Source organism: Candoia aspera, chromosome 1, assembly GCF_035149785.1.
Source record: "Candoia aspera isolate rCanAsp1 chromosome 1, rCanAsp1.hap2, whole genome shotgun sequence".
NCBI classification, from domain to species: Eukaryota; Metazoa; Chordata; class Lepidosauria; order Squamata; family Boidae; genus Candoia; species Candoia aspera.
Window position 1 is genome coordinate 110,139,604 of NC_086153.1, and position 24,454 is coordinate 110,164,057.

The window sequence follows — 24,454 nt, forward strand, 5'->3', positions numbered from 1 at the left end:
GCATGAAAGCCGGCTGGGTGACCTTGGGCCAGTCCCTCTCTCTCAGCCCAACTCACCTCACAGGGTTGCTGTTGTGGGGAAAAGAGGAGGAGGAAGGAGTATTAGGTATGTTCCCCACCTTGAGTTATTTATGAAAATAATAAAGGCGGGATAGAAAATAAATATTTATAAATGGAAAAGTATGATAAATTTAAGCTGGCATACAAACTGGTTCTCTAGTTGCTGGCTGTCAGCCTGGCCATATGGCATCCTTTTTCTATACAGCAGTTTCAGAATGGTAATATATTCATAGAAGATATGGTTATCCTGTAAATGTCACTTAGTCATGATGATGGTTCTTCCAGGGTCAGAGGCAGGATCCACCTGAATGCCAATCACAAGTGATGGGCTTTGGACTTAGGGGCATCCGACTGGTCACTGTATCAAATGGCACAATAAATTAAGACAGGTGTGCGATTTAACCTAGGATAGCCCTTAAGTTCTCATAGACGGCGATTCTCTGTTCAATGCATTCCTCCGGTCCTCAGTTTTGTTACTCTGGAAGAGGGATCTTGAGGAGGTATCATGACTTCTTTCCCCCTTTACAAGCCGAACGGAGAGGAAAAAGAAGGGGAAACAGAAAGAGAAGAAAGGTTGGCTTCCCCCATTTTCACCTGTAAGCCCCCCTCCCACACTGCCTGCTGTATGAAAAAAAAAGGGGGATTTGCCCTCCCTGAGCCAGATAAGCAACCTGACCTCGCACAGAGCAGCTTCCTACATTTCTCTTGGTAGTTCTCGCGGGGTGGGCGGGTGGGGAGGGTGAGGTTGAAAGCCATGCCTTTGAACCAAAATCAAACTTGTGGGAGCGTGGAGGGGGCTGGGATCCCCAACACAGATTAATGGGACGTCTCTCTTCTCCTCTGGAAGCCCACTTCGGCATGAAAGTTGGGGCGACGCACTGCGTCGCCTGCGCCCGAAGGTCGGACTCCTGCTAGAGCCGACGGAGGCCTCGCTTGGAAACACCCGTCCGTGGGAGCTTGAATTGCAGATAGCTAGTCCCCTAATCGTTACGCGCCTAATAGCTGCAGCCACTGTTTAGCCAAGCCCCGAGCCCCCGGCGGACCGCAGCTCTCAGTGTACGAAACGGGGGCGGGACGAGACAGGACGGGACAGCACCCTGCAGGGCGGCAAGGGAAAGTGTCCTGCTGGCAGAAGGTCCGCTTCCTGCTCCTCCTCTTTCGGCTGTCGCTTTAGCCGGCTGCCTCTCCGGGCGAAGCAGAAGCCCAGCGCGGTGAGTTAGGGAAAACGGGCTGAGAGGCAGGGGGCCGGCGGGGCTCGACTGAGCCCGGGAATCCCCCGGAATCCCGCCTGCCTGCGGGTGCTGCTGCTGCGGACGGGGGAGTCGGAGGGCAGGTCGCGCTTGCTCGAGGAAGAGCGCCAGACTTTTCCGGAAAGAGGGGGGTGGCTTCTTGCGGGCCTTCCTAGCAGCTTTTTCTGACCTCGAGCAGCACATCTTCTGCTCCGCCGTCTTCGGAGCTGGGCAGAGATGGATTGCAGAATGACCGAGTCGCCCCCGAGACTTCTTCCTTTACGTTTAGATGTGCTAATGGTTTGGAGTTCTGTGCGTCCCCTCCCCCCCTCCCCCCGTCCCTTCGTGACGCTTTCTGGAGCTTCTGCCGGGCTCTCTATTGTTAGCTTCGAGGTGCTGCGGAGGAAGCCCAGATAGTTTGCTCAGCCCTTTCGGTCCGCCGTAGCCCCTCCCCCTTTAGGTCGAGGTTTGTAAGCGCTTCTGAGACTTGTTTTGAAGGCTGGGTGTAGAAGTGCTTCTGGAAAGCTGGAAGACTCGGAGCTACAGTGTTTCCTACCAAAAAATATGCCTTATGGAGCGTCATTGGGTTGACTTCTCAGTGATCATGTGCAGATCTGTGCAGCTTAAGGAATTGTGTTCTGGCCTCTGAGAGTGTGGAAACGTGAAAACCAAGAGGTGTCTCCCCGCACTGTTTACCCAGGCACTACAAGGCCCTGACAATCCGGTGCCCTGGCTCTTATTCCCAGCTGCTATATTAAACAGCGTCGGTGGTCCTTTGAGTTCAGCAAATAGCTTTTCTTAGGCGTTTTGAGACAGAGACAAAGTGTGCAAACTTTATTCTGTTTTCCCTTTTCTTTAGGGAATATACAATTATGTGAACAATCTGCTGGGAAGGGAGGGAGGCAGGGAATGCATGCTGTTCCATTGGCTGTTCATCAGCCAATCAGGGTCTTCAGAATATTTTCTCATTCTTACTATTAAACACTCACCTGGTGCGTGAGTGCAATATTATTTTGATAGGACAGGCTTATTTCATCCTAGCGATGGCTGCTACTGCTAGAAGATGCTGTAAGTCAGTGGTGGAGAAATGGCCTTCCAGAGAAAGGGTGATTCACCAATAAGAGTAACTTTGATTTAGAAAGCTTTTATTATGGTATATTGGTAAGCTGAGTTCTCTGATGATGTGGCCTGCTGCTGCTGCTATAGGTGAATTCTTGTTATAGAAGTTATAGAGAGCTCTTATTTATTTGACAGGCTGCCAACCGATAAAAGGTTAAAGAGGGTGTATATAAAAAAGAACTTAAAACTTATCAGGTCAAGTAGCTCCAGAATGTGCCTATCAGCATTTTCCATTTCTTTTTGAGTCATTGGTTTTAAGAGTATCTGTCCATCCAGCATTTCAGCTGTGATTCTTGTAGTTAATTATTAAATGAGAGGTTTGTCCCTGTAATTCATGGAAGGCATTGCGTTCCATTAAAAACTGCAGTGTATATAGCTAAACATTCATTTTGGGGACATTTCTCTTCTGTGTGATAAAACTGTCCTGTCATTTCATATTTTTCTTTGTAAACCACTGAGAGTTGTGTGATTGTAGCAGTGGTTTAAAAATCAAATAAATATTTTATAAATGTAATTTGTGCTAGTGTTTTTGCTAGGCCAGCTAGGTGACAGTACTTACAGTAGCTGACCTTGGCTGAGCTCAGAAAGCTAAGCAGAATTAGATTTTATGAGCATTTGGATGGGAGACCACCAGGAAACATTGGCTAGACCAGGTAGGAAAAAACATCCTGTAAACATTTGTGGAAACTCACTTCTTTACTGTTGCCATGAAAACTGCATGGAGGTGTCCATGATGCAATTTAGGAGTTGAGCTCAACCTGAAGGAAGCTTTATCTTATCTTTTGTTCTAATGGTATACCCTCAGGAAAATTTGTCCCTGTGATTTTAGATTCCATAATTCACAATAACTGTAATTCTATTATTCTTGCTATGGCCATTTATAATTGGAAGCCCATATATGATATGTGCCAGAATAGTGGAAGAGGGGGAAATCTTAGTTTTTCTACTATATACGTACTTTAATGATTTCATTTCTTAATATATGGCTAGAATGTCTTATATAATACACTTAAAATAAAAACGGTTCTTAAAATGTGGATCATTCGTTGTGATCTGTGTTAAGTAATGCTGAATATGTATCTAACAATTGGGCACTAGGCATTGAATCATCTTCTCATTGTAGATACCCAAGGGAAGATTCATCCAGCAGAGATTCCCATTTCTATATAGATTTGGATGTGAAGATCATCAGCACTGGTTTATATTTTGAGCTAGCTAAGAAATGAAGGAGGAGAGCTGTGTTAGTCTATGGTAGCAAAAAATCAGAAGGGGTGTGACAGCACCTTTTCCTACTAGTACCTTTTATTAAAAGGCATAAACTTTTGTGCATCTGATGAAGTGAGCTGCAGCTCACAAAAGCTTATGCCTTTTAGTAAAAATTGTTAGTTGGAAAAGGTGCTACCAGACTCCTCTTGATTTATTTTATAAACATGAATACATTTATGAAAGTGGAATTATTCTTTTGAACCCTCCTTTTAGATTCCCTATGTACAATTTCATAGAAAGCAAATTGATGAGGTTCAGAGACAAATAACTTGGCCCAGAATCTGAGTCCTAAATTTTCCAAAGGAAAAATTTGATCCTCTAAAGAACAACAAAATATCAATTTCCTAGAAGATAAACTGATTATGTTTAGAGATTCACATGTAGAGTAAAGCATGTTTTATCCTCACACACACCCCCCGCCCCCAATATCCAAGCAGATCTCCATAAAAACCATTTCCATTTGGAATAAAAAGCAGCAAAAATATTTACAGGACACTCCATACCAAACTAGGTAAGACACTATACATGGGCCTAAGAAGCAAAGGAACACACAGATGATATATATAACATGGGCAAAATATATGCCTCCTTCCCCATCATTGCTTGTGCTACAGGCTGGTGCATCAGTTTATAGCATATTTTTTCAATTATTTTAAAGTTAAAAAATAAGATGGGGGTAGGAGCAGAGAGCCTGGTAAATCGCAAAAGAGCTCTCTCTGGTCCTCAGGGAACATATTGGATATTCCAGAGATAAACTGATATGCTACCACTTGGCGTCCACTTCCCTTGAAATAAAGTGACACTTCATTACAAGTTAATTATGTACAATGTGACTGATCTGCAGTGATTGAAATACTTTGAAACCTTGGTGCCAGATACTGTAATCTCCTAAAGATCTCTCTGGTGGCAAAATAGAGGCAATATTGCAACACAATAGCTTGTATGTTAATAGACTTGAGACATTTCTCTCTAATGTGATTGATTTGTAAACATTTTGTCACATTTCTTCAGGAAATATTGCAAAACTGGTATTCTGTGGTTTTGTTTCCCCTTAAGGTCTGTAGTAGCATACCCTCTGCCTCTTGGGTTTAGCTGGTAGTGTCCAAAGAAGAGCAATATATTACTGAGTTGAGAGTGACATGTGTCACAAAGAACAAATTAGGACAGCTTGTTGTATAGAGAAAAATCCCCTGAACCCTGATACAATATTATACTCTTGGCAATCACTAGCTGCCTGGGAAGTAGTACATTCATTATGCTGACATCCTACTTTCTTGCCAACCACTGTATGTTCCCTGCCAACTGTACCAACACCACATATCTGAACTGATTATCTATAGACATTGTGGCTCTTCTTACATTGGTAGTCAGCATGCAAGGTTTTGTCCCTCCTTAATTCTAAAATTTAATGTAGTTGTGATTATATTAATTAAGTGGTAGAGAATCTGTTAATGTTTATCCTAGTTCTGAATTAGGTGGTTTCAACATCATGATGGCATCTAGTTAACATGACACAAATGAGATTTTGTGAATGTGGAATCCATATGTATAGGGAAGTAGGTGTGCATGTAACTGCAGCATGCATCCATGCCAAAGTGCCAAAAGAAACTTGAGTTTTTATAGGCATGTGAGGAGACCCTGGACTTTCCTCCTTCTTCCAAACTTATTGAGACTAAATTTAAAGTCCAGCAAATGTCTCACTGAGGGATATCGTGCATAGGCCAAATGATGTGAATGGTTTGTGGAGGGGTGGGATTAAGGGGTAAGGGGTAAAGTAGGTGCTTAAGCCACCCTGGCCCTTAAAACTCCTCAAAACCTGGAGGAAATCAGCATTTGCATTTTAACTCACTGTAGAAGGGGATGTAAGTTGCTAGTAATTAAGTAAGAAACGGGTGTTTCATGATATACTGAGAAGTTCTAGGGGATGACTGGGTAACTGTTACACAGAAAAAGACTTGTAATCTGACTGAATGTTGCTTTGAGGCAATGAAGAGATTATAGCTTGCCACTCTTACGATAAGAGAAATCTGTCTAGCTGAGCTTTTTAATTAATTAAGGGCCTGTTATAAAGTGCCTCTTTACTTTTGAATAAAGGCTCGCCCACAGCACAGAAGTGACTTTTAAACAACATGTTCTCATGACATTGCCTCCATTTCATCCCCATTATGCAGTGGAGACTGATAAATGTTGTCTTTAGTTGTTGTGCTGCCAATATTTTCCATCTTCTCCCAGTACAAGTCTTGCAGGACAGGCAGTTTGTTGCCTGGGTGGGATTGCTGATGATGGCAGGGTCAGGGAATGGGAGTGATCCAGTTCCTTTTGACTGTTGAAGTCAGCCGTGGGTGTGCCCCCTCCCATCTGGTCACTGCTCTCTATGGCCATTTTAGCTTAAGTTGCAGGAGGGACCAGATATTTGGCTTATGCAGACATATCTGCTCCCATAATGCCTAACTGGTGCTTTGGAAATCACAGGTCAGGCTTTATGGGGGCTTCTTATGTACACAGGTCTCTCAGTTTTCTGGAAGAGTAATAGAGTTGTTTTTAAACATGTGGAAAGTGGCCTTTCAAAAGATCAATAGACCTATTAAAAAAGGACCACTAGTCAGTTTAAACTAAGGTAGAGATGTGTGGCTGGTTATGTCCCAAATGAGTTTGTCACTGGTCCTGATGAGATTTTGTATGGATTTTCTCCTGTTGGCTTTACTATTAATTGAGGGCCTGTGGCCTTTTTGGCTATTCCAGTATCTGTTTGCATTCTCCGTGGCTACTTCTAAGTGCAACTGTTTTCGGTTCCACCTTTAAATACATCTCAAAGAGTAAAGTTTATAGGATTTTTTTCTGGATCAGATAAACCCACTTGGGCTTGTATTCAGAATCTGTAACAGACTTGGAATCTACCCTGAGGGAACTTGGAAACTGAAGATGAAAAGGCCATCAGTGGGTCCTGGAACACAGCAAAGCTAAAAAAAAAAATCTATATTATCCAGGCAAGATTTAATTGGTTCAGGAAACTATTCTATACTTCTTCCAGTCCTGGTTAGTTTTTTTAAAATTCTGTATTATAAACCACCATGAATCCTTGGAGGTAGGAGGGTATATAAACTTTTGTATAGATGAATGAATGCATGTACCATTTTGGGTACCTGAAGTGAGTCTAGCACCTGAGGGCAGACAGATCTAAATGCTATTCATTTGCTCTACACCAGCTGTTGCCCATTGAATCCTAATTCTTCATGGTTAATGATAGAGAGTAGTATTCAGTTAAATGATTGGTGGTGGAACTGTTTTCATTTTGGTTTTTGATATGTTAAGACTAAAAAGAACTTAGATTTCTTGTTAATGTTTTTGTTTGCCAAAGTGATTGAAAATTGTGCCTTCATTTCTTGGTGGTTTGTCATGAATTTAGCAGTGCAATTTTGGAGGCTGTAGAAGAGGGTTCGGGGGTTTAATACTGCCTGTCCTGAATCTCATTTCTCTGACTTCAATATCTTCTGGGTGTCTGAATGGATTAGGAAAGTGTGTGGTATTGCTGATCTCTGCAGGAATTCTCCTTCGCTGTTGCTGTTTCTACTGTGCCTATCTTTTTGACATCTACATGAACTTGAAAAGGTTAGTTGCATATCTAGCATCTGAGTGAAGATGAGTGACAAATCTCTGCAGAACTTTACAAGATAGTTGCAGTGGTGGAAGACGCCACCTTCTTAAAACGTCCCCCAAAGTGCCATATATAAATGGAACATGCCTCTAGTTTAGGCTATCATGGTTATGGTATGTGAAGAATCTTGCATGACAGTTAAAAATGAAAGGAGTGCTGCTGTCATTACTGATTTGTAGTTCTGGTTCTTTTACTGCTCCAGGAAGCATTAAGTGCTTGCATACTTGAAAGGATTTCAGAGCTGTCATTGTGATGAAATTTCTGATCTGCCGATTGATGACATTGTCTACTTGCTAGTTATGATAGCAACAATCCTCTCTGTAATTGGATCAGCATTGATCTAGCTCTGGACATATCTAATGCCATATATATGAAACGTATCTGCATGGAACTCAGAAAACAAAGGACTTTACGAACACTTAATTCTTAGCCAAGGGAGAAAACAACTTTGCTTTTCAAGCTTTTATTACCTGCAATCTAGCTTTGTTCTACCATTACTGTAAATTGCATTTGACACTATAGATGACATGACAGTTTTGTTACAATTATTTTTAATATAAATAGTTAGAGTCAGCATGGCAATGAACTTGGATAGGGATCCTAGGATCATCTGTTTACTCCACCAAGATGCATACTGAATAATTTTGATATTGGCTTTGTTACCATCTTTTTGTATACTGTAGATTTATACAGGAAACAGTTCTTGGACACCAGACTGAGTTTAAGTCACTATTATGTAATATTTCTATATGTCAGTTAATAGCACAAAGAAGAGAAAGCCAAGGAGTAAATGTGCTTAGCTATTAAAATCTCTTTCAAGTCAAGCTTGATTTCCGATGACTTTATGCACACACTTGTGCAATGTTCTTGGCAATATCACAGAAGTGGTTTTCTGCTGCCTTCTTACAGAGTATTTCTTTGACTTGACAAAGAAGCTGACAGCCCTAGTATTTCCTGGTGGTCTCTCATCCAAGTTCTAACCAGATCCAACCCTGCTTAGCATTCTGAGAGCAGTCAAAGTCAGTTGTGTTGCTACTACTCACTGAGATATCAGCAATACTTTTCCTATCATATACATAACCTACTACCTCTTTCTCCTCCTCCTCCCTGCTCACTTACACAATCCACTTGTTTGCACTGTGCTTGCCTGATTCATACGGTGAAGCCATCAATGTGTGATGTTGAGATTAGGACTGAGAGGGAGTGACTGGTCCAAGATCACCCAGTTGGCCTGAGAGAGTTTTCCCACATCCAGTCCAGCACCTTAACCACTACACCACTTTGGTGTGCGTGCTCTCTCTCTCTCTCTTGCTCTCATATACATAAACTTATAAGAACTAAATCTTATGGATAAATTGGAACCTGTAAAAGCATACTAGTGTTGGAACTGGAGAAGTGCAGGCTGGTAGCCTAGCCCACGTAGTTATAATAATGATAGGAGCCTCTTTCTTTTCCTTCATAAGGGAAAGGCATTTTATAGACTTCATACTTGCTTTCCTGTGGAAATTTCAGGAAGTAACATCCCTTTTAGGCACATAATGTTCACTTTGTGTGCATGCAGACCTTCTGATTGGTTTCTTTTTTGATTTATATGTTGGTTCAGTTCTTGAAATCAAATTTGTTCAAGAACCCAGTATTTTTTTTCCAACTTCTCCTTGGGACTAGGTTTCCTCACTGCGTATTGATGTTGCTCCTCTGTATAAGAGGAGCTCTTCTTCTATAGACGTTCCATGCATCAGATTTCTTATCTCAGTCTTAGCAAAAGTTAACATCTACAATCTCTTTTCTTAATGATTACAAATGGAAAAAAGTCATTCTCAGACCTGTCTACTTTGGGGGGTTGTTGCTAGGATAAAATAAAAGGCAGAAACAATATATCACCTTGAGCTCATTGTAAGAAATATGCAATAAAATGGAAGATGTATATCTATTACACAAATGTTGAAGTGGAAGTATTGTTACATGCCTACTAGTTCAGCCGTTGCAAGATCGAGGGGGGCAACCTTTGGGCACCTAAAAGCTGCATCAGGTACTCAATAAGTTTTTGTCAGTCCCATTCTCCAGCATGCTCACATACATCTGAATATTAGGACAGTCTTCAGTTCCTTCTCAGATGCAGTTCATTCCTCTCATTAACCTTGTCCATGGTTGGGCCCACTGTTGAGTTTCCGGAGTTGTCACTCTGTTGTACGTTCTGCCTGCCTGTATTTGCCCTTCAATAGTGGGTATTAAGAGAGCCAGTTTGGTGAGGTGGTTAAGGCATCAGGCTAGAAACCAGGAGACCATGAGTTCTAGTCCTGCCTTAGGCACAAAGCCAGCTGGGCGGCCTTGGGCCAGTCAGTCTCTCTCTGCCCTAGGAAGCAGGCAATGGTAAACCACTTCCAAAAAATCTTGCCAAGAAAACTGCAGGGACTTGTCCAGGCAGTCACTAGGAGTCAACACCAAAAAAAAGGCACCCCTCCCAAAAAAAGTGGGTATTAAACCAGAGTCTCTGCATTAAAAGCATGTGAGCCTGGGTTAAAATGGTTATATTTTGATGCATTCTTTTCATTCCAACTATTTCTGGTTGGTATCACTGTCATCATATTGCATGGTCTGTTCTCGGTGTAGCTTATAAGAAGTAATTGTAATCAGTATGGCAAGGCAGAGAGAAGAATTCTCTAAATAATTGTTCGGGGTTGGTATTTGTGTTGAAGTTGGGTTCTTTAAGTTGCTCTTTAAGTGTATACTGTTACTTATGGTAAGCAAAGCTTTTGCCTGTTACCAATGCATATCTCACTTATTTTTGTTCTATTTTTCTCCCTCTCTCTTTTTCATAGCAAATAACTAATGAGGGTAAAAGATCCATCAAAGGTTGCCCATGATAAAAATAAGAGACAAAAAAAGTCAAATCAGCATCAGGATGAAGATTCTTCAGATGATATTACAGGTGAGAAAGCTGTATTTCGGGCGGTATAGCTATGCCTATTTGCTCCATCTGTTGAATTCTGATTCTGGTGCATGGGTGAAATGCATATTTTCCCTTCAGAGATATAGGCTATACAAAGTTATCTCATCAGAGTGGTGTCCCATGGAAGTTTCTTGTCATAGGCAGGAAAATAATGTCTCTTGTGGTTATGAATACATTTTGAGCTACTACTATATACATAGGGGTGGAGTGAATCAGATCATACTCATCAAGGAAAGGAAAGTATTTCCCATGTGGTTTCAATTAACCAGTAAGTAATGGAATTGTCTGTTTCTACTGTATTTTGATTAGAGGACATTGGGACAATATTCTATATGTAAAACTGGATCTTTTTATTTTAGAAAAAGGAAGAAGAGGCCAGAATAACAATGAGAACACTAAAAAGAAATTTTTAAAAAAACAGAAGAAAAGATTACACATTGAGAGAATGGCATGCAGAAAATTTATTAGCCTATACAAGAGCTACAAACTATATTACTTATTACCAATGATGCTTTATGTGGGATAGATGTTGAATACCGTGAGGAATCTTAAGTAGTAGTTTCATAATTATGTGGTTTCTTATGTTCAAATTATATCTTCTTTTAAAATATTTCCTCCAACAATAATGTATGTCTTAATCATTTGAATCCTTTCTTTTTTAAAAATCTTCGATGTAGGACTGACATGCCAGCATGTGAGCCAGGCAGTTGATGTCCATCATGTGAAGCGGGCAGTAGCTCAAAATGTCTGGTCAATATGTTCAGAGTGCTTAAAGGAAAGAAGAATATACAATGGTGAGCCAGTAATGCCTTCTGATATATGGCTCTGTCTCAGATGTGGCATTCAGGTAAATAAAATTGTAAATTAATAGCTTATATATCAACCCTACAGAACAGTGTTTCTCAACCTCAGCAGCTTTAAGATGCGTGGACTTAAACTGCCAGAATTCCCCAGCCAGAATGACGTCACCTATGGAATGGAAGCCTAATAACAAGAAGTTTCTGAACCAGTAAAAAGAAGCATTTTTTTACACAATACATTGTTAAACAATGGAATTCACTGCCACCAGATATGGCACTTGTACTACCTGTTGAAGCAAGAGCATAGAGTTCCTTGTGGGAATTTTAATAGGCTTTAAAGGCACATTTTTGAGCAGGATTTTAAGTGTTGGTAATTTGATTAAATATTGTTATTTTTAATTTTTACTATCAATTCTGATTTTATGTTGACTTTATTTTATGGTAATTGGCCATAAAATAAATAAATATTACTGTACACGGTAGTAATTGTGATTCACTTAGGTGGGTTTAAAAGGGGACTAGACAGAACCATGGCAGATAATCTTAATAGTCATGCATTTCCTCCAGAATCAAAGGCAACACACCTTAAATATACTGTTTCCTTAAATATAGGATGCTGGACTAGATAGGTCTTTGGCCTAATCCTGCAGTCCTCATCTTACATGTTTGTTATCTAGGTCATAGAACATCTCATTGACTTTGTGAAGCTCTGCTTAAATGTTAAAAGGCAGGAGTCTAGGAGTAAACTTTTGGAATTTTATCTATTATGGGAGCTGAATGTAACATTTTAGTTCTTGTTTAGAATGTGCAGCAGCTTGTTCTTTCATGGATCTTCTGATCTCACTGTTTTGAGAAAATGCTAATATACAGCTTTATATCATAACTTGGAGGAAATGTAGCTGCTATTATATTCCTTGGGTGATTTCAAAGAGTCATTTTATCATAGACAATTATATGTCTATGATGCTGGTCACTTGTTGTGGAAGTGGCTCAGGATGAAGAAGACAATATAATGGTTTACACATTGCTTTGTTTGTGGCAAGTTAGCAGGATTTCCACATTCAGACAAGCTGTGCTTGTTGAAGTATGTGGATATGCTTTTTTTTTTTTAATAAACAGATGTGTCTTTTGCTTCATGTTGTAGAATAAAACATACTTGTTGCTTTCACTATAGAATATAACTATATCTTAAGATTTTATCAATGGTCTTTAGGGCTGTGGTCAAAATTCAGAAGGCCAGCATTCTCTAAAGCATTTCCAAACTGCCCGGGCAGAATCTCATTGCATTGTAATCAATCTTAGCACATGGATCATATGGTAAGTTAATTTGCATTTTGAGAGAGAAAGCTTTGTGCATTTAAGAGTAAAGATATGCAGGTGTCCATTTAGTTGTATATAGGTGAGTGTATACGTGAAATGAAATACCTTTATTTCAGTTGTTAACTAGCCTTAAGTGTGTATACATAATACCTCATAGTTTATACAAGTTATTATAACAAGCATTTTAGTTATGACTGATTAAAGATACAAATTACCTCATGTGGGTAATTCTTTATGAAACTGTACTAGAATTCATATTCTTTTATTTAGTCATTCTTGAAGCCGGTTAGATAAAATTCTTGTATTTTATTCATGTTTTTTTTTCCCAGTAAGTCAGACTAATAACTTGCTAAAGTGTATTTAGTTATTTGTATGATAAAAAAAGTAATTTTTGAAATCTATTACAGTGCCTTTAATAGTAGCAAACATACGGTAGGCAATCCATTTTTCATTATTATATTATTATAACATATCTTATTGATATACTTGTGCCCCCCACCCCCCATTCCCCTCTTCTGTTGGTTTGTACTATGAGACTGCTACAGCATACAAAGCCAGTTGCTTATAGTAGCTGTAGTGGGAAGGAACAGAATTTCCTCCATCTTCTCTCTGGTCACTTTGGTTTCTTGTGAACTTGTCAGGTCCACTGGAACAATATGTTCTTATCAGTGAATGGCATGAGCAATGCATTTAAGATGAGGCTGTTACTTTTTTAGTTTTAAAGAAAGTGAGCAAAAGGGGAACTAAGGTATTTGTTTAGTTCTAAGTTCCAGATTCCTCTAAGGCAACATCTGAATTATGTTGGTGGAGTTGTGGCTTACCCAGTGCTCGCAGTGAGCACTCTAAATTTTAGAATGTCTGATATGGCTAGTGTCGTAAGACTGTATTCACTGTCTTTTTGAGAGTTACTGTTACTGCATTTAAATGCTTATTTTAGGTGTTATGAATGTAATGAGGAGCTCTCAACACACTGTAACAAAAAGGCTTTGACACGGATTGTTGACTTCCTCCAAAGGCACGTTACTAGAAATGAATCAAGTAAGTTACCTTAAGACATTTTATGTTAGTATGATGTTACGTGCTTCGTTAGATACATTGGAAGGATAAAGTGAAAAAAAAAAACCCGTGTGATGTTATAGCACTGTAAGCAAACTTCAAACAAATGACTGAACTATCTTTTGGCTAATAAGCAAATGCCTTCCGTTAAAAAAAAAGTTTGATCCACTCACCACTTGCTAATGAATACTGCAGCGTGTGTTATCAGAAGTTTTTACAATTTTTAAAAATTGTTGAACTATTTTTTTAAAAGTGCCCAATTGATCCTTTTTAAAAATGCCATTAAAATACATATAAAAATGCAATTGAGTATTTGTCTAAGCACTGCATCTCTCTATTAGCCTTAGTTTTGTTAAACATACATCTAAGTGGATCCTTTCTTTTTTATGTTGAAATTATTCATTACAGCTGACTTTTTTTTTTTTTTTAATGAAGCTGGTTTGCATACAATACAGAAGCTAAACATAGGACGTATTGGGCATAATCCCAAGAGAGAACAGCAAGAGCACTGAGCATGACCAGTAATGCAAACAGAGCTTTTATGAGGATTTTTAATTGCATATGAATTGTTCTCTTCTTTTATATCCAATAGAACATGCAAACTGCAAGTAGCTTTTTTCCTTTAGATGAAAAATGTATTTTAGTGCACAGTGTATGGGCGGTTCCTTAAAATAAGTGAAGAAACAAACAGTGCGTAGTTTATAACAGTATGAATTTGCTGGAAAAGGGTTCTCATAAAATTATGAGTCCTCCTCAAATACCATATGCCTGTCTATAATGAGACAAACTGGACAAGCAGAGCGTAGCTGCCTGTCCAGTTTCAGACTGATCAAGAACATATTGGAAGAGGCTTCCAGTGGGAAAGGCAGACTGAACGGCTGTGCCTGCTGGATCGGCAGGCGGAGCAGGCAATGCAGTGGCTTTTTTCGGGCTCAGGAAGGCTTTCCTGAAGCCCAAAAATGTTCTCTGGATTAAGGAGAATACTTGGAATCATCCCATTTGCCCTCAGGATGGTTGTTTGCAGCCAGAAGATCCCAATGTTTCACTGTCCACGGATGAGAGCAGCCCAGAGGCAGGGATTTTATCACTTTCCAAGCCATGCTGTAGCCATAAAGGGACACTAAGACTGGCCACCCCATTTCTAAATCACCAATTTGCATTTTTTTTAAGTACATGTACCCCAGGAGAGGCTTTTCACAGCAAAGAGAAGCTGGTTCTCTTGGTGCTTAACTTTATTTTGGGGACTAAAACTCTTTTAAGTTTTGGATTTTTGTTTTCCTTCCAAAGGAAATTCTAAAGAGTGAGAGTAATTTGAGATCAGTCTGCTATTCACTCTCACTTTTAGTAAACAACTTTAGAATATCTTTGACTTTTGCTGATTAAGCTCTTAGGGGCACCATAATCTACTGTGCGAGACATGGAGGAATTAAAACAGATACTTTCTGACCTTCACCAGGATCTTAAACAGATTTCTTCTGACTTCTGTAAAACTTTTATGCAAGACATCTAGGACATTGTGGAAAATATGAGATCTAAAATGTGCCATCAGGCTGAGGATGTGGAGGATGAAATTGAGGAATTTGGGAATGATAGAAAGGTTTTTTTTAAGACTGAGATTGGGATTTTTATTGAAATGTGGTTGTTGATAGGATAATGGAGTTGGAGAAATCCAAGGGAGAGAGTGATCTGCAAGATATAAGTATTGATTGCCTGGTGGAATGCCATGAAAAGAACCTGGAATTTTTGAGGGGGGGCAGTTGGGCTGTTTTACTTTCTTAAGAGGAAAACTCTGTATACATTGTGGGGATATGTAACTGCTCTGGTTTATTTTGGATAAGGGTTGAAGAATGTTCATTTGGTTTGCTTTAAGGATTTGACTGATACTATTTGCCTTTAAAGATTTGGATTCACTGTTTCGAATATTGAGATTATTATAACTGTTGCATTATTAAGTATAATAACAGATAATTTATGTGCTTTTTAATCTGATTCTTATTATAGTAGACAGAAATGTGTAGAATAGTGGTAGGAAGGGAATAATTAAATATGTTTTATCTTTTGGAGGGGAATAAGATATTCAAGAGGTTTATATGAATCTTCTTTTTTCTTCATTTTAATATAAGGGGGAGGAGCAACTGTACTTAGTGATTTTTATTATGTGTTAAAGTGGAATGACCTATAGAAATAATGTGGTGCTTTGGTTTAATATAGAGTAAGAGATTGATTATGGAAATTTTGTATATCCTTGCTGTTAAAAGTCAGAAGCCACACCTTTCTGTAAATTTAAAATTTCTTTTTCTCTTGTGTTTCTGCACTTTTTTAGTTTTTTTTTTCTGTCTTTGTAGTTTTTTGTTTTTTGTAGTTTTTTATTCTTTTCTTCAAATTTAATAAAATTTATTGAAAAAAGAACATATTTGAAGAAAAGGCAACAGCATTGAGGTAAAAGTAGCACAGATTTTCTAACAAATATATTTTGAGAAATAAACAGAAGCAAAATATTTGCGATGGCAAAGAACAAGTGTGCTAGCCATATCTCTGCTTTTTCACTCATAAAGACTCAACTTGCCTGTGAAAATGGGCAAATGACATTCCTGTTCCATGACTGACCAGGGAATTACATTACATGATTGAGACCAGCCCAGGTGTGGGGTTCCCTAAAAAATGCTGGCAGCTGTGTGGACTTCCCATCAGATCTTGTGATGTACCCTGCCCAGCAAGTCTGTGTCGCCTCCTTCCTCCCTTTTCTTTTTCTTTCTGAAAGTCATCCGTTTGGTTAACAGGTCAGGTTTGCCACAGGGTGGAAGAATAAAGCAAGTGTTTTGTAAAGAGTAACCACCCAGCAGAGGCTAGTTTTGTGGAAAAAGGGGAGCTGGCCCATTATACAGCATTTGCCAGGAAAGCAGGTGCAATATTGTCATGACGGCACACTTGTGAGGTTCACATGAACCTAGTGCACATGTAGTACACAGAAACCATGCTGAGCTGTTACAGTTTTGACTGTCTGTTGCCTAGGAAAGAAGAAGATTAGAAATGAAGGTTTGTTTGATTCCTTGAAACAACCTCCCACCCCCACATTCTTCTGCCCCCAGTGCATCTCTCAGTTAACAGGAACAGGGAAAAAAGTTAATTACCATTCAAAAATAATTTCTAGTTTACAGAAACCTTTTATTCTAACTTTCAACACCAATGGCTTGCTACAACAGCATTTTATTTTACTTTATTTTGCTGCTAAATAATTCAATAATTGCTTCTTTGCCAGGCTCTGTGTTTGCTTTCTTAAAAAAAAATAAGAAAAAAAGATGCTGCACTATATCTCTGACACCTATAACTACTGAGGTCTTTGTCTAAATACTAATTAGTCTGTGAATTAAAAGAAATGCTGGTTTGTTTTAATATTTTTGCAAAATATTTTTATCAGGCTCTGAAGAACTATAGAACTGCTTTGTATATAGGGTGGTCTAATTTCTGTATATTTTAAATTAAAATAATTTTTAAAATCAAAAATCAAAATAAAAAGTAAACCATTGCATCCCAGGAATTATTGTAATTTGTTTGGAATCATGAAGCAAATTTGGCAGGGGCTGTTTTGTTTTTTGTTTTTGGTAATTAAATGTTCAAAGGAAAACAATATGCCTGCTGATATGTTACTTTTTTCTTATGAGGAGATTACAATTAGAGATTAATAATTCCAGGGAGGGTTCTTAAATTTGAAGTACCTGAATAGGCCTTCTGAAAATTTTACAGACGGTAGTTTTAGAATGGATTAAAACATACTGCTAATTTGTTGGATTCATTGCTCCATGACATCTTTTCCAAGTTCTGCCAGCAGGTGATCCTTTCTCTCCCCCTCCCCGCCCACACTTTCTATTCACCCCACAGATCTACCCCAGAGTGTTGAGGGATTATCTGAAGCAGCTTTCTGGCTACATTAGACTTTCTTAGTCTATAAGAAGAAAAACTCAAGGAAAACTCCCATTGTACAAGCTGGTCTTACGACCATAATAAAACTATCTATCTAGTGAAGTTGCATGTACTGCCCAGAAAAATTGAAGGGTAAAACTGATTTATTATTATTTTTTTATAAGGGGCAATATGTGATGAACTCTGCAAGAGGTTATGTTCTTGAAGCTGTCTCTAAGAAACAGCATTGTGTTAAAATATGCTTGGTGTTGCTAAACGAGTCCAGCTATCACCACTGAAATCTTCCCCAGACCTCCAAGTTAGTGGGCTATTTTAAGCGTGCCCCTTTTGAATTTGTCTATAACAGCCACTGGTTCAATTTTGGACCCCCAACATTCTATTTGCTGAATGTGGGGAGAGCATTGGTTCACACTGGCATCCAAACAAAAATGTAACTATTTAAATTTAGAGGAAGTTGTATTACATGAAGATGTTCACAATGGTTTTCATTTTTGTCCTAAAAAACAAATCCTGCTTGGGGAGGGAATTATTTCACTAAGTGCCACCGCTGGACTTGATCCTGCAGCTCTTTGCTGAGATTCAGAAATGGAAAGCCTCTTAGGTTGACGTAAAAAGAAACATTTGCTTCAGATAGGTTGATCTCCCCTAGGAACTACGTATTTCAGTATTATATTTCCCTCTATGCACATTGGTTAGTTAAAGAAATACATGATAGCACATTATGGCCATCTAAATATGAAAGTGAAAACAAGGTTACTATAGTGAAAAACTCGGGAAAATATCTTCATCAATTCTCACTTTGTAATATCTGGACTCTTACGGCATTTATGAATGTTTGTGTATTTCAGCAGTGCTGAAGTCTTTCACACACTACAATGATTTTGCATCTTTTGATGTACATTGTGTTGTGGTAGAAAACTTGAAATATAAAACTTAAAGCAGACTGTTAAGAATCAAACGTTTCATTGACTTTTCTCTTTAAAATTCAGTTTTTCACGGTTTCTACAATACAAATAATGCCAATTCAATTTTCTCCATGTTTGATTCATTTGATTTATATCTTGCTTTTCCATTAATGAATAGTGCTGAAGGAGATTCAAATGGGATTCATGAATGCTTCAATAGAAAACATGTCATTTTTAGCAATATATTTTTGGAGTTGCTCCATAACTTAAATTTTCCAGGCCCTTTTTTCCTTCCCTCCTCCTTTTTATTATTTTATGATGATTTCAAGTTAATATTGTTTCATTAATACTGTTCATTAATACTTTTGTTAATTAGTTTAGCACATAAATTATTTTTAAAAAATCTTAGCAATGTAAATCTAATGCTACAAGATGTAAATTTTGGAACAGAAAAGATAGGTATAGTTTTGCGACTGGAATACCTGGAGAATAAAAATACTGACCTTTTAACGTTTAAAAAGGGAAAACTAACTACAATTAAATAAACATAGTGAACAATTGCTTTTTTTTTTACTTTTGTGCCATCTGTTTGTCCACTTTAAATGTCTGTTTCAATAAGATGAAAAAGAAATAAGAGTATATTCAGAGATACTGCTCTTATTAGTATGATGGGTAAAATGGATTAATGCAGGATTTCTTTCATTCTTACATTTCTGAAGTCAACACAGAATGCTTTAAAGATAAATGGTTAAATACATGCTGAACTCACACAATAAAACAAGTATAGAAGACAGAGACTTAAGAAGTTAAACGAATGCTGTAGTTTTGTGTAATTGTATTTCAGGCTGAGGTAACTCTAATTAATGCTGTCAGACTTGTTTTGAAGTAGCTTGCCATTATGCTATTTTTCAGCGCAAGTGAATGAGCCATTTGATTTTTATGAACACTTATTCAAAAGTAACATTTATTCAAAAGTAATTTTGGCTTTTGCATTGTTTTAAACCATAAATATAATTTATTTGGTTTTAGATCAGCATGTTGTGGTTTGTAAACAATGGTTTATGGCTTAGCATGTATGAATCCAGCTAACCGAGGTTTATTCAATAGCCCATGACCAAACAAGCCACAGATTAGCACAACGTGTGAAGCAAGTCACAGAGTTAAGTAGGACTTTCTCTTAAATGCTTAGCTGATTTCCATGCACTTCAGCTAATTTCATTAAGAAATAAGGCACACTATTTTCAATGTACCTTCTTCCTGGAAAGTGTGTTTAGGGTTGGGCTTGGGTTACAGACTGAATGTTAAGATCTAGAAAGACAGGATTTTATTAATGTCGGTCTCTTGGTTACTGTTAAAATAATGTACTCTTTAGATGTGTAATTATGGTTTCCTACATTTATAATTATATGAGCACTCGGGTCTCGCAACATAGACCCTATTTTGGGGGAGATGGGAGGTGGCTAAATTTGATTAATAAATAAATAAATAAATAGTTATCTTGTTTGTTCTTTGTGGTTTTGGGGGGGGGGGTTTCGGGGGTTGGTGTGTTTTATTTCCCCCCTGAATGATTCACATTGGAGATTCAGTAGACAGAACCTTGCTACTTGTGTGAAGCTGTCATTTAACCATGAAATGAAATGCTTTTATTAAGTTTGCCCTGCAGATATGGTCCGCTGTGGCAGGGCTGCCCATATTTGGTGGCTGCGCAAGGAGAGCCAGGTGGTGCTGCAAAGCATCGCACAGTGAAGCGTGGACAGATCTAGATCTGACATTTGTCATCCTGCAGTGCTGAAGGGGAGTTAAAATCTGTTTTTCCATATGCTTCTCTTCTAATTTTTGCCCGCAGTTTAGTCCAGATGGCCTTCTGAGCATTGTTTACTTTAAGATGTTTTCCCAGATGTTGTTGAATGCCGATGGATAAATGCAACAACTGTGGTATACCAATATACAAATTAAGTGTACAATTTAGGCTTCTCTCAAAAATCCAAACACATTTATTTTTACTTAAATGAAAACTTCTACTTCTTTTTTTTTTAAAGATGTGAGTCATGTTGGCATAATAGATGGATGTTAAACTTGGACCAGCAAAACAAAAGTTTAAATTAGCCACAAAAGTCTTAAGCTGGTATTATCTTCCATCTCATCTACTATCTCATATGGGATTGTTAAAGAGCATAAAATGAGGAAGGAAAGGAAAGAAATCCAAATCAAGGGTACTTGCTTGAGTTCTCATAAAAATGAGAGAGAATTATAATTAATCAGTAATTTTGAAAGCATCAATTCTATCTGTAATGCTTTGAGAATCCTAAAAGGCTAAATCCAAAATTATGCAAGTGGATTTAAAGTTGTGCAATAGTAATTATCCTTCAAGTCTTGAATGATCCCAAATATGCTCTTTTTAGTCTGTCATCCCTCTAAAGCAGATTTGCAGGAGGCATCTGGGAACTTTCAGGGGGAAGGGACATTTTTTAGCTTTGCCTGATGTCCGGAGCCATGTTGCAGACTTGCATTCTGAACAGGATTTTGGGTGGGCACTCTGAAGAATACATATTTTAGGTTACTGATCTTGTTGCTGACTGTTCTAATGGAAAGAAAATTTTAGGGAGCGGTCCACCAGGAATGCACTGCTATTGTATAAAGACAATTCTGACATTAGGTAGAATGTAGCACCTGCCTATGGGTGGCAGGAATTGGTAGCAATGTACTGTAGGTTAGACCTGTATGTGACATGTGATCTGTTTTGCAATTACTGAACTAGCTTCCTTTCAACTATCTTGTGAACCCCACCAAAACCAATAATAGTTACGTAGCAGCAGTGCTTCATAGATTTCACTGTTTGGGATACTCTGGCAGAGATTACCTCTAGTTAGAAAATAGCAGAAACATTATCAAACATATGTAGATCATGTGCAATCAATGCATGTCACATTTGTGGGATATGTATATACATAGAAACAAGGTCAGTTTTATGAGAAATGCAACATGAAGCAGTTGATGATCTTCTAGCATGTTGTATTGGTTTTTATTGGCTCATATAAGGGGATTAGGGAATATAAATCATGTTTCCTCAGCAGCATAAAGAAATCAGATAGATTCCTATACTGGGCAGAAAATTAGACTAGATGTTTTCCAAGGTGCTTTGCAACCCTTACATTCTATGCTTCTATGATTCTATGAAAATGGAATTCACCAGGCAGCAGGAAAATTATGCAATTTAATATCGGCTGTAATGCATATTTTAAAATTTATTTATTTTTCTTTTAGAATTTAATTATGATTCTGTATTCTGTTCTCATGTACCCATTTCTGAGAGAAGAAATACGTATTTAAATATAATACACTCATGTTACAGTCATTCACACCCTAGTTACCTCATGGCTCAACTGTTGCAATGCACCCCATATGGGACAGCCCTTGAAGATCACTCTGAAGCTTCAGCTGGTCCAGAATGCAGCAGTGAGGGCATGCCTTGGTATGCCCATGTGACACTGCTGCTTTGCAAGCTACCCTGCTTTTCAGTATGCTTCCAGGTTTGATTCAAAGTGCTGGTTATCACCTATAAGCCCTACACAGCATAGGGCCTGGTTGTTTTAGGGACCACCTGTCTCCCATGGTTTCTTCCCCAGGCTGTATGAGCCAACAGATTTGGCACAATCTGGGCCACTTTGATTACAGAGTGTCATCCAGCAGGACTCAGGAAGTATGCCTTGTTGGTCATGGCACCTACCCTCTTGAATGAGGTATCCCTTAGATCAATATGTCTCCCACCCTGATAGCTTTTAGGAAGGCCTTAAAGACCTGTCTGTTCTTCCAGGCCTTGGGTTAAGGTGGATGGAACCACTTGTCTTATATATTTGTGTGGACAGATCCCCCACCTTGTTCATCTGTTTTGTTTTGTATTTTTATCTTGTTTATCTTGTTTTGTTAAACTGTGTGCCAGTCAGAGTTGGCCTGGAGTTGGATGGCACCTAAAACAAACAAACAAACAAACATAGAAAAATATTTCAGCATGAGAGTTCTATTTATGTAGATAGGATCTATTTACTTATTTTTCAAGAACACTCAATGAGTTCCCAATATGTAATTCATTAGGAAAAATACACAAATTCATATCAAAGAGAAGATTTCAGCATTGTACCTCTTGGCATCCATTAAGCCCATTACTAGTTCCCATTGGCATGAATTGTTGATCAGTACTTGAAATATTACAAATGTAAATAATGTTCATATTTAGTTCAGGAGCCATGACAATACGAAAGTTGCCAGTAGAAATCTAGGCTGAATAGCATATTTCAAGACTTCTCATTACCTCTAGGTTACTAATTAAGAGCTTTCTAATTTCACTGCAGATAGCAAGCATCTAGATTAAGGATCCACAGTACTATGTCATGGGGGCAACATGATATCTAGCCAATTATTGAAAGTAATTAACTGTTGTTTACTTAGTAGGCAAAAATGTAAGGCTGCAGTGTAATTTATTTACTTACCTTGGAGTAAGTTTGACTAAACAATTTCAAGTAGTGTGCTTAAGATTCTATTTCATGATTCTTATTTCCTGTTAATGCTGAAATGCTGTTTTCATAAAATGATTGTTTAGAATCTGGAATATACTTTGAATTGGTACAAATTTCATGCAAAGCTGTTTGGGTTACTGTATGTATCTCCTATTACACTGTGTAATAGTTCAAAAGCAGGAAGGTGAATATCATGACTCTCTTGGGTATGTTAAGGAATTTAGAAGTTGGTTCCTAACTAATGTAGTTCCATTGAAAGCAATAGTGTTTCAGGTATTTGTTAACTCTCCCCATTGATTCCAGTGGGAATTAAGAACAACTATTTTGGTCTGAAACCAACGCCAGAATATTTCAGAATATCTTGGAAAGTAAAACTATTTTCTGAAGCAGTCTTCAGGAAACAAAAAGACTAGAACACATCCTCTCCAGCAGCCTACACCCAAGCTACACACACACCATAAACAATCAAGCAGAGAACAATACCCTAATCAAGGACTTACCAAGGAGAAAACCACACCCCCACCAACTCTGGCAGGGCAAGCTGCTGTATATAAACAGGGAGCAAACCCCACCCTCACCGGCACTGACGATGTTACCTAGTTGGGTAGTGAAACATCTGCAAGCAAACAGCCAAGCTCAGAGAGCACCAAGGACTACACAGTTCAACCCTGAGCTACAGATATTCTCTTCTGTTGAAAGAACATGATGTCATGGACTTCAGATAAAAAAGCAAGAACATAGCAAGCTACAAAAATTACTCTGTGCCTCAGTGTGTGGCAGTTTTTCATCTTTTCTAGAGCTGCAGGCTCAAAACCTGCTTACACTGAGGAATTCTGTAATCTAGGATAGCACTGGGAAATTGAAAATATATGGCTCTGATCCACTTTACACACTCCATTACTTTATATATCTTAGACCAGGAACCAAAGGGCCAAAGAATGTTCAAGATGCTAGTACTAGCCCAAGAAATGTTGTGTCCTCTATACCATTTTACAATTGTTTTTGAAAGTGGGTCTTATATTTGCTGTTAAACAATTCTCTTGATCTTGGAGTTGATTTGATCATGAATATAATTTCTATGTAAAATGTGAGCATAAACATAATCTACACAGCATAAGAAGTAGCAAATGCGGTGTCCTCCCAATATAGGAAGAGTTGCCAGGCAGAGCTCGAGAACTGATTGTCCTTTTTTAGTAGCTGTTTGCAAACTCATTGAATGAATGTCCCAAGAATGTAGTATCATTCCAAATTGGGCCTTTTCATTGTCTTTGTTATTTTGTCTTTTTAAAGGTCAGCATGCAGTACCTTGTTTAGCAAGACTTGATGCTTATCTTTTCTCATTAAAGGTTCATCATCAAAAATTATATGGCTACATGAAGAAAACAATGAAGCAAATGACATATTAAGGGGGAAAGGCCTCAGTTCCAGCTGGGCATCTGTTCCTGTTAAAGGCATTAATAACTTAGGGAACACATGCTTCTTTAATGCTGTTATGCAGGTAAAGCTAAATATGACTCTCCCTGCTCCGAAATCTATAACAATCACACAACAAAGAAGTAAGGGTGATTGTGGCACTGATAAGCATCCCAGGTTCAGAAATAAGCAGGTCAAACTATGATACATATTGTATGGGTAGTTCCTTCCTTTTTCAACACTGGTT

General features: G+C 38.4%; 1 protein-coding gene across 4 annotated transcripts in view; it reads left to right on the forward strand.

Annotated features, from left to right (window-relative positions):
* Positions 1–956: 956 nt before the first annotated feature.
* The window catches only part of USP45 (ubiquitin specific peptidase 45), a 55,268-nt gene continuing 31,770 nt past the window's right edge, over positions 957–24,454 (forward strand). Inside the window, exons 1-6 of one of the 4 annotated variants that reach the window (XM_063311781.1) lie at positions 957–1,270; positions 10,148–10,257; positions 10,956–11,125; positions 12,292–12,395; positions 13,336–13,436; positions 24,141–24,292. In XM_063311781.1, the coding sequence (XP_063167851.1) occupies positions 10,158–10,257; positions 10,956–11,125; positions 12,292–12,395; positions 13,336–13,436; positions 24,141–24,292 (627 nt within the window). In that variant the 5' untranslated portion in view covers positions 957–1,270; positions 10,148–10,157. Of the gene's footprint in view, positions 1,271–2,477; positions 3,061–10,147; positions 10,258–10,637; positions 10,834–10,955; positions 11,126–12,291; positions 12,396–13,335; positions 13,437–24,140; positions 24,293–24,454 lie in introns of those variants that run through there. The other 3 variants (XM_063311758.1, XM_063311764.1, XM_063311772.1) reach the window with 3 other exon arrangements.